The sequence below is a fragment of the Eschrichtius robustus genome, chromosome 19 (assembly GCF_028021215.1).
Source record: "Eschrichtius robustus isolate mEscRob2 chromosome 19, mEscRob2.pri, whole genome shotgun sequence".
Lineage (NCBI taxonomy): Eukaryota > Metazoa > Chordata > Mammalia > Artiodactyla > Eschrichtiidae > Eschrichtius > Eschrichtius robustus.
The window spans coordinates 70,035,334-70,051,300 of record NC_090842.1 but is presented as its reverse complement, the minus strand read 5'-3'; the positions used below and the strand labels follow the sequence as shown (position 1 = coordinate 70,051,300).

Genomic DNA, 15,967 nt, shown 5'->3' with positions numbered 1-15,967 from the left:
TGAGGAAGCAGCGTGATCTGTTTAAGCCGCTCTTAACGGGATGCCGACTTCAAGTGCTGGCTCCTAGCTGTGCGAGCTGGCCATGGCTGCTTTGGTCCTGTGCCTCATTTTCCTTGTACGTAAAGTGGCACCGCCTCACAGAACTGTGAGGCACTGCCTGTCTGAAAACACACCTTTTCTGAGCCATGGAAATAGGTTATTTGCTAAGAATGAAGTGGCAGGTGGTGCAGGCTAAGCCGTGAGGACAGAGGTGTTGTGACAGGGAGAGCTGACAAGGGAAGTCCGTGAGGACAAGCCCAGAGGACAGGTGGGCGCAGAGAAGCAAACGCGCGGCTTCGAGGGCTCTTGTGGAGCCTCTGGAGACGAGCAGGGAGGCTGGCTCTGAGCGTCCTGGAGGCCAGCTCTGCCGGGATGGAGACCCCGCTGCTGGGACACCCACAGCCCCCAAAGAACAGAAACGGACACGAGCAAGTTCTGACGGGGTCCTGACACTCAGCCATCACGTCTCGGCAGTGAGAGTTCTGGTGCTGCCATTCTGACGGAGGTCTCAGAACTGCCGCTGTATCCTTCCATCCTTCCACGATGATACTTCTTCCATTCCGCTTGACGCTCTGCCAATCCAACATTCCTTCTGTGGATATTGTTAGGAACAATTTCCACAAGCTGAGATGTGCCATGACCAATTTTCCTTCCTTCCAATTTCTGATGTTTATGGTTTGTGTTTAACTTCACTAGAACTCAGCTGCAGTGGGAACAGCAAACAAACAAAAAAAGGCAACCGTGCTGTATAACTGGAGCACACGACATAGCGTCCCGGTGGGATGGGCATTTCACTCTTTCAGTGTAGGTTAGAAAGCAGGCAGGTTTAAATCCTTGGTTTTTTACATCCTTTCTGCTATGAGATACCAAGGATCACATCTCGAACACAGTGTTCTTCTTTATGTCAAGAACAGCATAGACAAAGGTCACAAGGCTTTGCTTTCCTGAGGGGTAAAGTTGGAGGAAAGCAAAAAGATGATCCAGATGAAGTTTCCAATTGTGGACATGAAAATGGTCATGTTAGAATGTTCTGCATCGCATACAAATAAACCACTTTCTCAGACGTCTCTCTCTCCTGGGCATTGACAGCTGAAAGGTCTTCTGAAGGTCTTCCAGCAGAGACCCCAGCAAGATGGGGAGCCGTGCTTGAGATGGGGCAGACGAACTTTGAGAACAGAACAGTGAGTCACACCATTCACACAGCCCCTCAGCACAGCCTGGTGACTTGACGCCAAATCAGAAGTCACTCCACCAGGCCAAGGAGGGTCTGATGGGCAGGCTTGGGATGGGGACAAAATTTAGGTTATCCTGTTGTTTGTTTCCCCCAACATATAAAAGACTAAAAAAGAAAAAGAAAGAAGGGACACCTATAGATTAAAAGAGACCTAAGAAAAATATTAAGCAAATGCACTGTGTGATTTTTGTTTAGATCATAATTAGAACAAACCAAATAGAAAACAAAACAAAATTTATGAGGCAACCAGGACCATCTGAACACTAGATATTTAATAATATATTGAGGAATTACTGTTATTTCTGTTTAGATGTGAAAATGGTAATATAGTTTTACTCGAGATTTAATGAAATTAATCATTTTTCCTGCTTCATCACAGACATTCTTAAATGAAACCAACATTTTTTTTTTCCTTTACTGAAATGCCGGGGAGGGAAAAATATGAACAACGACCTTGGGACCACTTCCTTGATTCCCACTCAGGCTCTGGCAATTTTACCCACTGTTGCTTTTGCACTATCAGTGCAAACATCAACTTGGTGAAAAAGGCAAATGATGCCTCAGAATGATTATGAAAATGGTTTCTGTCAGCATGGGCTAACATGATTTTATATACATATTTAAAAGTCCATGCTTTTTAGAGATATCCAGAAAAATGGATGAAATGACAAGATTTCTGGGGCTGATGTAAAAATAATCCCGTGGCAGGCAGGGGTGCCAGCGAAAATGTATTATCCACGTTTTACATGGAATGTCCAAAATAAAATGTTAAAATTTAGATTACTCAGAAAAATAAGTGGATTCTTTTCCTTCATACCAACTACGAATGCTACAAAACAGTGAAAAAAAATTACTAAAAAACATGTTGTGCACATGCTCATGATAGCACTTGCTAAAATCAAATGTATAGGATTGTTAATACAGCCCTGATCAATCAATTTACAGAGTCTGGGGGAAATCGGCTCTTGTGCTGGGCATGGTTTCTCCACCTCAGGGCCATGTGATTCTTTGCTGAGGGGCTGTCTGGGGCTTTATAGGATGTTCAGCAGCACCCCTGGCCTCCCCTACTGGATGCCAGGGGCACCCCTCCCTTCTGCCAGTCATGACAACCAAAATTCGTCCAGACATTATCAAGTGTCTCCTGGGGAACAAAAGCACTCTGAGTGACAACCTCCATCATAGGCCACACTGCTGTTCTAAGGCGATGGTTTCCAGCGAGAGCTGTGACACCCACAGGGAACGCTGTGGAATTTCACGGGGGCTCCTCTGACACTTGATTTGGGCATGAGTGTGGCTGCCACGTATGCTCTAATGACTCTGAAGTGCAGAACTGGCCCCCAGGGACCGTGTATGTATGTGTGAAACCACCTGTCTGTAATGTATGAATTGAGACCCTGGGTCGACTCCATGTACAAACCAATTAACTCCTGAAAGTTCAAATGTTATACATAAACCTTCCAGAAATGCACTGGCATTTTGTTTTGTTCAAACCTTTTCCAAGAGTTAGTCACCACTTTGGGAAATCACACCCACACAGGAATGCTTCTCGTAATGTTTCCATGGTCAACACTACACCCCGTGTACTGGACGGCAACAGGCAATGCCCCAGGTCTCCGGGCACAACGGCCACAAGGTCACAGGGAGAGATACCACCAACTTAGCACACGTTACCCTACTGTAAATTACTTTCGCTTTAATTATCCTTTACAAAATGGGGGCACGTATGGATTTTTCAACATTACACGTGAGTGGGTTACATTACCTGTGAATTCATTTCAGGGTACTGGGCTTGATAGATCGGAGAACCACTGATCTCAGGTGTTTGGGAAGCGTCATTTCCTTAGGAAATCAGAGGGCATTTCTACCCCAGTCCCCCTTCCATAAATACACCTTGTAGGACTTACCACATTTTTGTACCTGTGGTTCAAAAGTCATCCGCAGAGTTTCTCCCCTAGGTGGATTCTCTGATGTCAAACAACACGGACGTGCCCACAGAAGGCTCTTCCACCCCAATAACATGCACTGGGTTTTTCTCTTGCATGATTTCGTGGATGTCAAACAGGGCCAGTGCCCTGCCTGCGGGCTGCCCTGCCTTCGTCCCGGCCCCGGGGCTCTCGCCCGTGGGCCCGAGCTGGTGCCGCCCGAGGTGCGGGCTCCGGCCGCAGGGCTGCGGGCGCCGCCGGCCCCGGCCTCGGGGCTCCTCCCTGGTGTGCGTTATCTGGTGTCGGATGAGGTGCGAGCTCTGCGTGAAACACTTGCCACACTGGCCGCACCTGAAGGGCCTGTCGCTGCGGGGAGCCCCCTCCCCAGGGGTCAGGGGCTCCGGCCACGCCGGCGTGGGCTCGAAGGCCAGCCTCTGGCGGCAGTCGTAGGGGCCCTCGCCGGCGTGCTTGCGCTGGTGCTGCGCCAGGGACGAGCTGTGCCGGAAGCCCTTGCCGCAGCGGCTGCACTCGTAGGGTCTCTCGGCCGTGTGCGTCCTCAGATGCAGGAACAGGCACGTGGTACGCGAGAAGGCCTTGCCGCACACGCTGCAGGTGAACGGCTTCTCCCCGGTGTGCGTGCGCCGGTGGCGGCCCAGGGACGAGTTCTGGTTGAAGGCCCGCCCGCAGTCCTGGCACGCGTAGGGCTTCTCCCCGGTGTGGATCCTCCGGTGCACCGTGAGGTGCGTGCTGTGGCAGAACGACTTGCCACAGTCCGCGCACTTGTAGGGCTTGTGGCCCGTGTGGATGCGCTCGTGCTGCACCAGCGAGGAGTTCTGGCTGAAGGCCTTGCCGCACTCCTTGCACGCGTACGGCCGCTCACCCGTGTGGATCCTCCGGTGCACCGTGAGGTGCGCGTTGTGGTTGAAGGACTTGCCGCAGTCCGCGCACTTGTAGGGTTTGTCCGGCACCTGGCTGCGCGCAGGCTCGGGTTCTGGCTCCAGAACCGCCTGACCAGAAGAGTTGCTGCGGTCACTGTTGTCATGCAGCCGTCCTCCCGAGGAGCCCATCCGCTCACCGACTGGACTCGGGTTCTGCTGCGAGCTTGTAAGCCCTGAGTCGGGAGCACACAAACACTCTGTCCTGGAAGTCTCTGCGAGGGGATTTGGGTTTGGACGCAGGACACAGTTTTCCCCAAGTCTGAGACTTTCGTGGCTTCCATCTTGAACCAGTGCTCCCTTGAGGCTGAATTCCAATTGCCTCAAATTACCCTGGTCCTTCTCGGGCCCCTGTACCCGGCCCTCACGTTCCCAGTCTTCCCCAGGTGTAGCGGGACATGGAGCCTCCCCCAGGAAGCCTTCCCGCCCCTTCTCCTCAGGAAGGCCCTGCTCCTGGGGCGGTGCTCGGCCTTCAGGTCCAGGCTCCCAGCCTGAAAGAAAACCCAAGAGCTGTGAGGGGCTGGTGGACACACCCTGGGCCTGTGACCTAACCTCTTGCCTCACCTCTCAATTCTGCTCTCACATTGACCCCAGTGCCCTGTCTGCAAACACAGCTTCACTCATTCATCCTTTCAACAAAAACTTCTTGAGCACCTGCCATGGGCCAGATCAGGAGATGGCCAACTATAGCCCCCAAGCGACCGATGCTTTTTATGTTTTTAAAGGGCTGTAGGAAAAAAATATGTGACAGAGATGGGCGGGATTCTGAAGCTGTCGGTGGCTGTTCAGGCAGTCATCCAGGTACTGCTATCAAGGGATTTTGCAGGTGACATGAAGTTTACACATCAGCTGACCTTAAACCTCAAAATAGGGGGATGATGCTGGATTAGCTGGCTGGGCCCAAAGCAATCCTCTCAAGCTTTAAAAGCAGAAGGAGGAAAAAAAAAAAAAAAAAGCAGAAGGAGGTAGAAGGGAGAGGCTGGCTGGGCAGCGGGTATGAGCCAGGGAATGCGGGTGCCTCTCAAAGCTGAGAGAAGCTCTCAGCTGAGTCTGCAAGGAAACAGGAACTTCAGTCCTGTGACCGCATGGAACTGGATCCTGCCTGTGTCTAGATGCGGATTCTTCCTGTGCCTCCCAGTAAGTCAGCCCCCCCACCCCCAGCCCGCCGACGCCTTGCCTTTGGCCTCGTGGGCCCCAGAGCAGATAAACCAGTCAGGTCTGACAGAACTGCGAGATAATAAATGTATGTTGTCTTAAGCCGTGTTTGTGGCAATCTGTTTCAGCGGTGACAGAAAACAAACACGGCAACTGCAAGTTGCCCGCAAAGCCTAAAATATCTACCGTCTGGCCCTAGATGCTGGGGACAAGGCAGTGACCCTCCGGAGCTGGGGAGGCAGACACTGAACAAAGCGCAGAAGAAGCAGGCTTGGGTGCGGAACGAGTAGCTCAGTACAGAAAACCCAGGTGTGACAGGCCAGATCCCCAAGCGCAGGTGCCCTCTTGTCTGAGGACACCCTGGAGGAGAGGAACCTGGCCTGCGGATCCTTCAGAATCGCCCCTCACGCAGGCAAGGCGTGAAGTGGCGGTGGAACAACTTACCACACACTCACCCCTACAACAGCACACGCCTACTCTCTGGAAGGCAGAGTCTAGAGCCAGAGTTGGCAGGGCTGTGCCCCCTCTGGAGACTGCAGGAATGGGTTTCCTGGATGTTTCCGGCGTCTAGAGGCGCCCACGTTCCTTGGCCCTTGCCCTCGCCTCCAGAGCCAGCAGCGGAGCGCCTGCCAACCCCTCTCTGACGTCACCTGTCCTCTCCCCGCCTCTCTCACTAGAGGACTGCTGTGACTGCCATGGGCTGGCCCAATAATCCAACGGACGGGCGCTGGGCATCAGGACGTGGACATCCTTGGGGGCCAGGCTCCCTGCTCACCCCAGCCCTCTCCAACCTCCTCACCTGCTGGAATCCTGTCCACAGCACACTCTATGTGTTCATTCACTTAGGGTCCATCTCACCACACCAGAATGTCCACAGCCAGTTCCTAGAGCTGACAGGGAGCAGGTTCTCCAAAATACACGCTTCAGCTGCGAGGCAGTGAGGGAGCACTGGCCGGGGGACAGGTGCCGCAGGAGCCGAGCCTGGCCAGGCAGCAGGCGCCTGTCTCGCTCACCTCCAGCCCCCAAACCGGACTCCATGCACAGTACCCAGAGGGTACTTAACAAAAACACCGGCCAGCCCACGAGAAAGCTCTACAGGAATGTTTCCAGCAGCACTTCACAAGAGCCAAGAAGTGGCAACAACCCAAACGCCCGTAAGTGTGGTCCATCCATACAATGGGATATGATGCGGCCATGGAAAGGAATGAAGTACTGACATACGCTACAACATGACTGAACCCTGAAAACAAGATGTTCACTGAAAGAAGCCAGACACATACAAACTATTAGGTATTAAAATAAGCTACAAGGATATATTGCATTGATACAACACAGGGAATTTAGCCAATATTTTATAATAACTGTAAGTGGGGTACAGCCTTTAAAAATTGTGAATCAGTATATTGTACACCTGTAGCTTATATAATATCGTACATCAACTATATTTCAATAAAAAAATAAAAAATAAAACAAAACAAACACGAACAGAAAAAAAGAAAAAGCTGGACACCAAAGGCCACATATTGTAAGATTCCATTTAAATGGAATATCCAGAATATGCAAATCCATGGACAGAAAGTGGATTAGTGTTGCCGGGGGCTGGGAGGGATGAGGCGATAGAGTGACTGCCTTTGATATTGTCATTTAATGAGAAATATGTATTTGGTCTTCATCTCTGGTCCCCGGCACACAGCTCCTAAAAGCCTTGGGATTTCCTTAGTGAGAGGGGTCAGGAGTGTCTTTTGTTAATTGTAATAAGTCCCCCTCAACCATATGAGTTTATGCTAACGAGGTGACTCTTGGTGGGCCCCTGGACAGCTTCAGGATGGGGAGCTTCAGCCCCTCTCCCCTGACATCTGTCTGTTCATTTGTATCCTTTATATTATCATTTACAAAAAAACAGTAAATGTAAGCAGTGTTTCCCTGAGGTCTGTGAGTTGTTACAGCACATTACTGAACCTGAGGGGGCCATGGGGAACTCCTGATTTACAGCCAGTCGGTCAGAAGTATGGGAGGCCCTGACTTGTGGCCAGTGTCTGAAGTGGGGGCAGCCTTATGGGACTGAGTCCTTAAGCTGTGGGGTCTGCACCAGCTCCACGGAGACAGTGTCAGAATTGGACTGAATCGCTGGGACACGCGGCTAGTGTCTGGAGGGGTGGAGAATTGGTTGTTGATGTGGAAACCCCACACGTTTGGTGCCAGGAGTGTTCTGTGGGTAAAAACCAACCACGGTACTGCTAATGGGCAACTTCTGGGCAGCAGAAATGTTCTGGAACTAGACGCTGCCGATGGAGGCACAACCTGTGAATACGCTCAAAACCACGGACTCGTACACCTTACATGGATGAACTTTATGGCATGCTTGGGACCTGGCAGCTGGAAGGGGGCTGGCCTGATGGGAGTTAGTTCAGGGCCTGGGGGTGAAGGCCAGCATTCGGGGCTGGAAGACGTCAGACAGGCTCCGTGGCCTCAGAGGAGACAGGGTACTTGTCAGTCCTGCCCCCGGGTGACGGGCCACACCCTATTGTGGAGATACCAGGGCTTCCCTACAGATGGTGTCAGAGGCTTTCAGGTGGGAGGCTGGGCTGCAGGTACAGCTGGTTACGTATCCCGTGGCCAGAGCCCACTTCTTTCAGAAAGCAGTCAGGGTACCAACGCACCAGCCCCAGGGAAGGGATGGATAAGCCAGTGATGACAATCTAGACTCCCTCCTTCCAGCTTCCCTAGCAGCTGGGGTGACCCCCTCCTGACCAAGGAGACCTCAATGGACAACATCTGGAATTCTGATAAAAGGGGACAAATGTGATTAACGCCATTCTTCCCAGCTCCTCCTGCCCCTGTCTGGAGCACAGATGTGACGGCCAAAGCTGCTGCAGCCACGCTGAGCCCCAAGGAAACGCCAGGAGAATCAGAACCATCAGCCCTGGCACTCCTGGAATGCCAAGCCAGCACCAGCAATGGCCACCCCTGGGGTCCTGCTTCGTGAGAAAAATGCTGCTCTCTTGCTCTGAGGTGCTCTAGCCCAGTTGTCAGAAATTTACGGCTGAACACAATTCTGTTCCCGAGAGAACAGAAGGGTGTAGGGAAGAGGTTTACAGACTGTGGACATGCAAGAATGAAACGGAGAGGATGAAGGGCAAGTTCACACATCAGAAACGATCCTGTGGTAAGGGCACGCTGGGAAGGTTCCTGAGAGGGAAGAAGCGGTGCGTTCTGACCCCTCGAGGAGAGGCGGGAGGTCTCTGAGCTCAGAGAAAGGGGAGCACGGGTGAGGAGGCCTCAGAGCACTGGGAGCCCTCCAGGCAGGGGACGGGAGGACAGGCCCAGACTGCCCGTGCAGGAAAGAGCTACAGGGCCGGCCCCAGGCTGCCATCCTAAGAGGGCCAGCTTTCAAGGCTGGTCTTTGGCTGGGTCTGGGAACTTGGAGTTGGGGAGGGTTGCCACAGACCTAACTGGTCAGAGAGGCTCACTGTGCCCAAGCTCTGCGACAACAATACGGTTTAGGGCGAACACCTGCTTCCTCCTGGGAGCTTGGAGTCTCGGTCTGTGCCAGGTGGGGGGTGCCCACGTGACCAGCCCCCAATACACCCCCTGGCACAGAGCCTATACTGAGCCTCCCCGGCGGCCAACACTTCTCCCCTGTTGCCACAACTCACTGCACGTCCAGGGAGAGATTCTGAAGCTCCCTCTGGACTCGGCCCCACTGGCCTCTTCCCTTTGCTGACTTTCCTCTGTATCCTTTCTCGGGGACCCCGACACACCACCCCTTCCAAGCAGCACAACTGCTCCTGTTAGGGGTTCCCACTTGGCGGGTTCTCACCTGGACAGCAGCCCTGGGCAGTTCCTCTCTCTGCCACCCATAGCTCAGCCCCTCGCTCCAGCTGGGAGATGACTTCGGGTTTGGGAAGCTCAGGCCCTGGAAACAGAGGAAGACAAAGGAGGTGGGAGCCTGTTCCGGAGAAGAAGAACCAGCCCAGGCTCCAGCCCTAGACTCCTGACCGTCAGGACATGGGGGCGCCTCATAAGTTTTTGCATTGGGACAGAAAAGGGCAGACACCCTCCCACCCGCATGTCCCACAGGAAATGAGAATTCAAGGTCTCTGATCCCTAGCCCAGGTCAAGTCCTCACACCAGAGGCCCTACGACCCATAACCCATGAAGAATAGGTCACCACAGGAATCTGATTGTCAGCTTGGGAAGTGGGCCTCACCCACAGAGAGCAGGTGCCCGAAGGTCTCCAGCATCACGTCACGGTACAGGGTCCTCTGGGCAGGGCCCAGCTGCCCCCACTCCTCCTGGGTGAAGTCCACAGCTACGTCCCGGAAAGTCACCGGCTCCTGAAACATCACACACACTCTCAATCAGCCGGACTGTCCTCATCAACGTGCTCGGGAAAAGGAGGAGGAGAGGGGAAGGTGAAGACAAGCAGGCCAGTGTCCAGAGTGCACATTCTGAGCGATGCAAGTCAGGTTTCACTGGGCACCTACTGGGCTGCCTCATGCGGGGGTGGGCTGTATGGCGAGGACATGAGAAAGTATCCAGGCAAGATCAAAGCCAACCACAGCTGACCTACAACTGATCTCAGACAGGTGCCGGTGCCGACAGAGACCAGTGTAAACTGCTGACTTGCAGATTTGTGGGCTAAAGAAATGGCTACTGTTCTAATCCACTAATTTTGGGATAGTCTGTTGTGCAGCAACAACTAACTGACACACTAAGAAATCCTCAGATTCAAAGCAAGGCTTATCATCCTCCCTGAAAAGAGGGATGTGCAGCTGAGGTCAGAAACTCGCTGGCCTTGAGAGACTGGGCAGGCTCACAAGTGACTAAAGTGGGCCCACGTAAGAGCTTAAGAGGGTTTAACCTATAAGAGGTGACACGGGAAGTGATGAGTAATATGTGTGACCTGTCTGAAGGGGTGGCTGGGACTCAGAATCAGTTGACTGTGGGGAAACACAGGCCCCATGTGGTCAGAATTCCCAATCTCTGGTGAGAAGCTGAAAAATCGGTCACATTTTATGAAGTGAAAACTTTAAATTTTGGTAAGTTTATGCAATGTGTTTAAAATGTTTCCCACAAATGAAACCCTTCTGTGGGCTGGCTGTGGCCATGATTAAAAGCTGGATCAAAGGCTTGGCTCTGCCATTTCCTCGAGAGGCAGAGAGCAGGTACCCACCTTTGCCTCCTTGTTTCCTTGTCTACAAAGAATCACTCCTTGGGAGCTGTGATAGGGATTAAGTGGCTGTAAAACACTTCTTACAGGACAACTGGATAGCCACATGCAAAAGAATAAAGTTGGTCCCCTACCTCACACCATATATAAAATTGAACTCAAAATGGATCAAAGACATAAATGTAAGAGCTAAAACTATTAAATTCTTAGAAGAAGGGACTTCCCTGGTGGTCCAGTGGATAAGACTCTGCGCTTCCAATGCAGGGGGCCCAGGTTTGATCCCTGGTCCAGGAACTAGATCCTGCATGCATGCCGCAACTAAGAAGTCCACATGCCGCAACTAAAGATCCCGCATGCTGCAACAAAGATCCCACATGCTGCAACTAAGACCCGGTGCAGCCAAAATAAATAAATAAATATTTTAAAAAAAATTCTTAGAGGAAAACATAGTGCTAAATCTTTATAACCTTGTATTTGGCAAAGGATTCTTAGATATAACAGCAAAAGCACCAGCAATAAAATAAAAAAATAAGTAAAATGGACTTCATCAAAATTAAAAACTTTTGTGTTCCAAAGGACATTATGAAGAAAGTGAAAAGACACCCATATGATGGGAGATAACTGCAAATCATATATCTGATAAGTGACTTGTACCCACAAGATATAAAGAACTCTTAAAACTCAATAATAAAGACAATCCAATTGAAATGGGCATAGGATCTATATAGGTATTTCTTCAAGAAGATATAAAAGAATATACAAATAGCTAATAAACACATGAAAAGATGCTCAACATCATTCACCACCAGGGAAATGCAAGTCAAAATCACATACCAAATACTTCAATTTTAAAATTGTATTTTCTTTTAAGGAAAACACAGTCAGATTTAAAAATATTAAAGATATTAAAGAAATATAGTACAGGTGGCACATGGCTCTGACAAAAATTGTGCAGCAAATATGCAGAACCGTTTGGTTGGGAACGGAGGTCTCCGCTCCTGTCCTCACATCCTCACCTCCCACTCAGAAGGTCCTCCAATCCTGACAACATGCTCCCTGTGCCTCCTGCCCCCACCCACACCACCTAATCTGCATGGGGTACCAGTGACAGCCCAGCCACCAGGTCTTCAGACCCCCGCAAACCTCCTCCTCCTCTGCACTGTTGGGTCCTGGAGGGATGGGCTTTGTCAGACCCCATCCTCCCCCCTCACCCAGTGCCTTAGTTAGCTCTCAGTGTCTCTCCTACCCCCACCCCCCAGATGCCTGAATGTTTTCCTCAAACCCATGCCATTCCTGCTTAAAACACTTGAATGGCCCCTTTCCATCTTTGGATACAGGATGACCCCTTTTAGCCTGGCTATGGTTGGCTGAAAAACGGCCCCCAAAGGTATCTGGGTCCTAGTTCTTGGAACATGTGAACGTTACCATAAATGGCAAAAGGGACTTTGTGGATGTGATTAAGGATTTTAAAAATAGGGAGATTATCCTGGATTATCCAGGAGGTCCCTAAATTCAATCACAAATGTTCTTCTGAAGGGAAGGCAGAGGGAAATTTAACTACAGAAGGCAGAAGACAACGTGACCACTAAAGCAAATGCTATGCTGCTGGCTTTGAAGATGGACAAAGGGCTACGAGCCAAAAAATGCAAGGTCTACAGCTCTAACAGCTGGAAAGGGCAAGGAAACAGATTCTACCCTAGAGCCTTGACAGGAAGGGCAGATCTGCCCACATGTTGATCACAGCCCAGTGAAGGTGATTTCAGACTTCTAACCTCCAAAACTCTAAGAACAAATGTATATATTTTAAGCCACCACATTTGTAGTAATGTTATGGCAGCCAGAGGACGCTAATACACTGGACCTCAAAGCCCTCCACTTCTGGTCCTCGCCTCCTGTGGTGGCTGGCCTCCAAGATGGCCCCCAAGGATCCCCAGCCCTTTGTAGCCCCCTCCTATACGAGCAAGTTTGACTTATGTAACCAATAGGATATAGTAGAGTGTGAATTCTGACCCCAGGTCATAAGACACCGTAGCTGCCACAAAGCTCCCTCCTGGATCGCTCACTTTGTGGGAAGCTAGGTGCCATGTTGCGAGGCCGCCCAGGCAGCTCCGCACAGAGGCCCACGTGAGAAGAACAGAGGGCTCCTGCCTGTCATGTGACGGAGCCACCCTGGAGGTGGATCCTCCAGACCCAGTCAAGTCTCAGGTGACAGCAGTCCAGGCTGACACCTTGACTGCCATGAGCCCAAGCCAAAACCACCAGCTAAGTCATTCCAGGATTCCTATCATCAGAAACTGAGATAATATTTATTGTTGTTTTAGGCCACTACGTTTTTCATTATTTGTTACACAGCAACCGATAATGAACACACTTTCTCTTAAGCCTCTCACTGCTGACAAAGACTCTCTCCTTGACCAAACTTTAGTCTGGCTCCTCACAACCCTCTTCCCAACTAAGCTTTGACTTCTGGGCTTCTGTGTCCGTTTCTGCATCACTCAGGTTTACCAAAAATCCACTGATTTAGGCAGAATCCCACCCTCCATATCTGATCACTCTTGATATCTTTTCAAAGTCCTCATCCACCACAATCCTCCAGATAACATCCCCTCATTTGGGTGCTTCAGCAATAATCCTGTTTTAGGTCAGTTTAGCAAGAATTACCCCCGCCCCCCCCCCAACTATAAATACCCACTTTTCCCTGTTGTATTCGGAATAGAGCCCAGTTCTATACTGAAGTCTCTTTCTCCCTATTGCAACAGTTCCCAAATAAAATCTGTTTTTACTGCTTTAACTACTGTCCAGCTCTGGTATTCTTTGACACTGCTCACTCCCTGCCATCCACAGCAAAAGCAAACTAAAGCGTGGTTGCATTTCCTGCCAATCTGCAACAACACGTCTCTGAACACATGCACACCTAGGATTGTCAAGAGTCTCACTCTGCATACCAAATGCGAAATAAATGCAAACCCCCGCAGACAACAACAAAAAGACAGAAAGTCTGTAATTTCAAAGACCCGGAGCTTCAGGAATTATGAATTTCTTTTGGTTCCTGCTACGTGGAATCAGCACTACATGGAGAACAGAGGCCACTTTGTCTAGAAAGGCTGGAGCTTTGAATCAGGCGCCTTCCCAGACGGCCCTGCAAGCAGACTAGCCTGTACTGCAGTCCCCCACAGCCCCGCAGGGGTCAGACCCGGTGGTCGCTCCCGCCCCATTAACGCGGTGTGTGGTCACCTGTCCTCACCCCAGAGGCTGAACCCGGCCGCGGGCCAGGGGGTTCGGGGAGCGGGGCTCTGGGTGGGTGTCGGTTGACTCCGCATGTTGAAGCATCTCTACTCCAGTTACTATTACCCATCCTCACGGTGGTCGGCCTTCGGGGCGGCGCCAGCCCGGTCCTCGGGAATGACCCCAAGTTCTAGGCCGGGACGGAAAGGCGGGAGGACTTGCGGAGCATGCGCACTCGGGGACTGGAAGGCCTGGGTTCGATTCCCGACGCCACCCCTCACCAGCTGGTCTAGTCGGGGCGCCCGACCTGGACTTCAGTCTCCCCGTATGACCAGGGGATAACGCCCGACCCTGCTCACCGTGCGCTGCGAGGGGTAAAGGGTCAATAGCTGAGGGAGATGCCGGGCCTGGGGCCCGCTGCCGTCGTTGTTATTGTTACTATTATTGTTCCGCCGTACCTGGAGCCGTTCCGCCGGCGGCCCCGTAGCCGTCTCCAGTGCCGCCGCTTCCTCCTCGGGGTCCATCCTGGGCCGACAGGTCGAGGACAGGCGCCCGATGTGAACCTGAACCAGAGAGCGGCTCCCGCTACAGGGACCGCGGGACTCGCCGCCCGCCGGACAATGGCGGCCGCGCCGGCGACGCTGCAACTACAGCTCCCAGAAGGCTGTGCAGCGCGCTGCAGCCCCGGCCAATGAAAGCCTTCGTTCATCGAGGCTTCGACCAATGGAGGCTTCCTCTCGCTTGCCCTTCGGCCAATGGGGCCCCTCAGGCCGCCGCGCTGTGGGCCTAGGCGGGCGGGGCGTCCAGCGCCAGTCGCTATCGTGTTGCGGACCCCGGTGGTGGGGGAATCGTTCTCCCAGACCAAATGCCAGTCCGCGTCCTGCGGCCCCGCTTCCAAATGCCAGTCTGCGCCCTGTGGCCTGGCATGGGAAAGCCAGTCTGCAACCTGGAATGCCACGGCCCGGGTTGAAATCTGGGCCTGCTCTTCCCAGCTGGAAAGGCGCAGGAGGAGGCCTGGGGCTTTCCTTGTTTGTCTGTGGATCGTACACTGCCGTTGTGCTTAAAATATTTCTATGCTTTACAATTACATGAACGTTTAAAGATTTTGTTAATAGAATAGGTTTAGGGGGCTGGTGGCCCAGAGGGGGCACAGGCGGGTTCTGAGAGCTGATCACGTTCTGTTTCTCAATTTGGGGTATTCCCTTTGCGAAGGGTCATATCTGTGGTTCTGTTAGAGTCCATTAAAAAGTTTATTAGAAAAGAAGAAAGGAAAAGCAGATGTTCACCAGGATGCAGTCGAACCAGAACAAATATTTATTTGATCATGTACTGTGTGCTAGGAACCAGGCACAGCAAGGCAGAGAACAGAGATACTCGTCCGCCCCCACGGGGCTGTTGGTATAGTGGGGAGAGACAGACAGTAAACCACAAACATGACAAAGGGGTGAACGACCGTGGTCACTGCGGGGATGGGGCAGCCGGCTTCCAAGGGGCGCGCGGTTCCCGCACTCACTCCCATCCCTGTCAGCCCTTTGCTGCTCCTGCATCTCTCCGCTTCAGTCCAACCACCGCTCTGCAATATGCTGGGCATCTCGCCTGCAACCCCACCCAGGACCCAACCCCACCAGGTCTGCGGTACCAGGAGGAGCATGTGTTCACTCACCACTCGCCGTGGCTGTGGGAACCACGGATCAGGCAGCCTCCAGGAGACCGAATCTGGCTTCTACTGGGAGCCCAACAAAATTTCCTGGTGGTATTCCTTTCTCCGTGGGCAGAGAAGGTCCCAGGAGGGACCCAGGAGGTCCCAGGAGGATCTATTGCCTTCCCCTTAGCAGCAGCCCCCCAGAGGGTGGAGAAGGTGGTGGTGGGGTGTTGAGTCTATTATCTTCTCCTTGGGAACAGCTCTTGTATTTATTTATTTTTTTTTAAAGTAAAGTTTTTTAAATATATAAATTTATTTATTTTATTTTTGGCTGTGTTGGGTCTTCGTTGCTGCGCGCCGGCTTTCTCTAGTAGCGGCGACTGGGGGCTACTCTTTGTTGTGGTGCACGGGCTTCTTACGGTGGCTTCTCTTGTTGAGGAGCACGGGCTCTAAGTGCGCGGGCTTCAGTAGTTGTGGCACACAGGCTCAGTAGTTGTGGCGCATGGGCTTAGTTGCTCCATGGCACGTGGAATCTTCCCAAACCAGGGCTTGAACCCATGTCCCCTGCATTGGCAGGTGGATTCTTAACCACTGCGCCACCAGGGAAGCCCCGTATCCTTTATTTTTATTCTTAATTTTTTG

At 51.9% G+C, this 15,967-nt stretch overlaps 1 protein-coding gene across 1 annotated transcript; it reads right to left on the bottom strand.

Moving 5' to 3' along the window:
* Positions 1–2,946: 2,946 nt before the first annotated feature.
* Positions 2,947–14,301, bottom strand: ZNF8 (zinc finger protein 8). The gene is made up of 4 exons (XM_068527250.1): positions 14,142–14,301; positions 9,496–9,622; positions 9,106–9,201; positions 2,947–4,621 (listed from the first exon to the last, which is right to left on the bottom strand). The coding sequence occupies exons 1-4, from the start codon at positions 14,205–14,207 to the stop codon at positions 3,225–3,227; spliced, it is 1,686 nt and encodes a 561-aa protein (XP_068383351.1). The 5' UTR covers positions 14,208–14,301; the 3' UTR covers positions 2,947–3,224.
* Between the last annotated feature and the right edge of the window lie 1,666 nt (positions 14,302–15,967).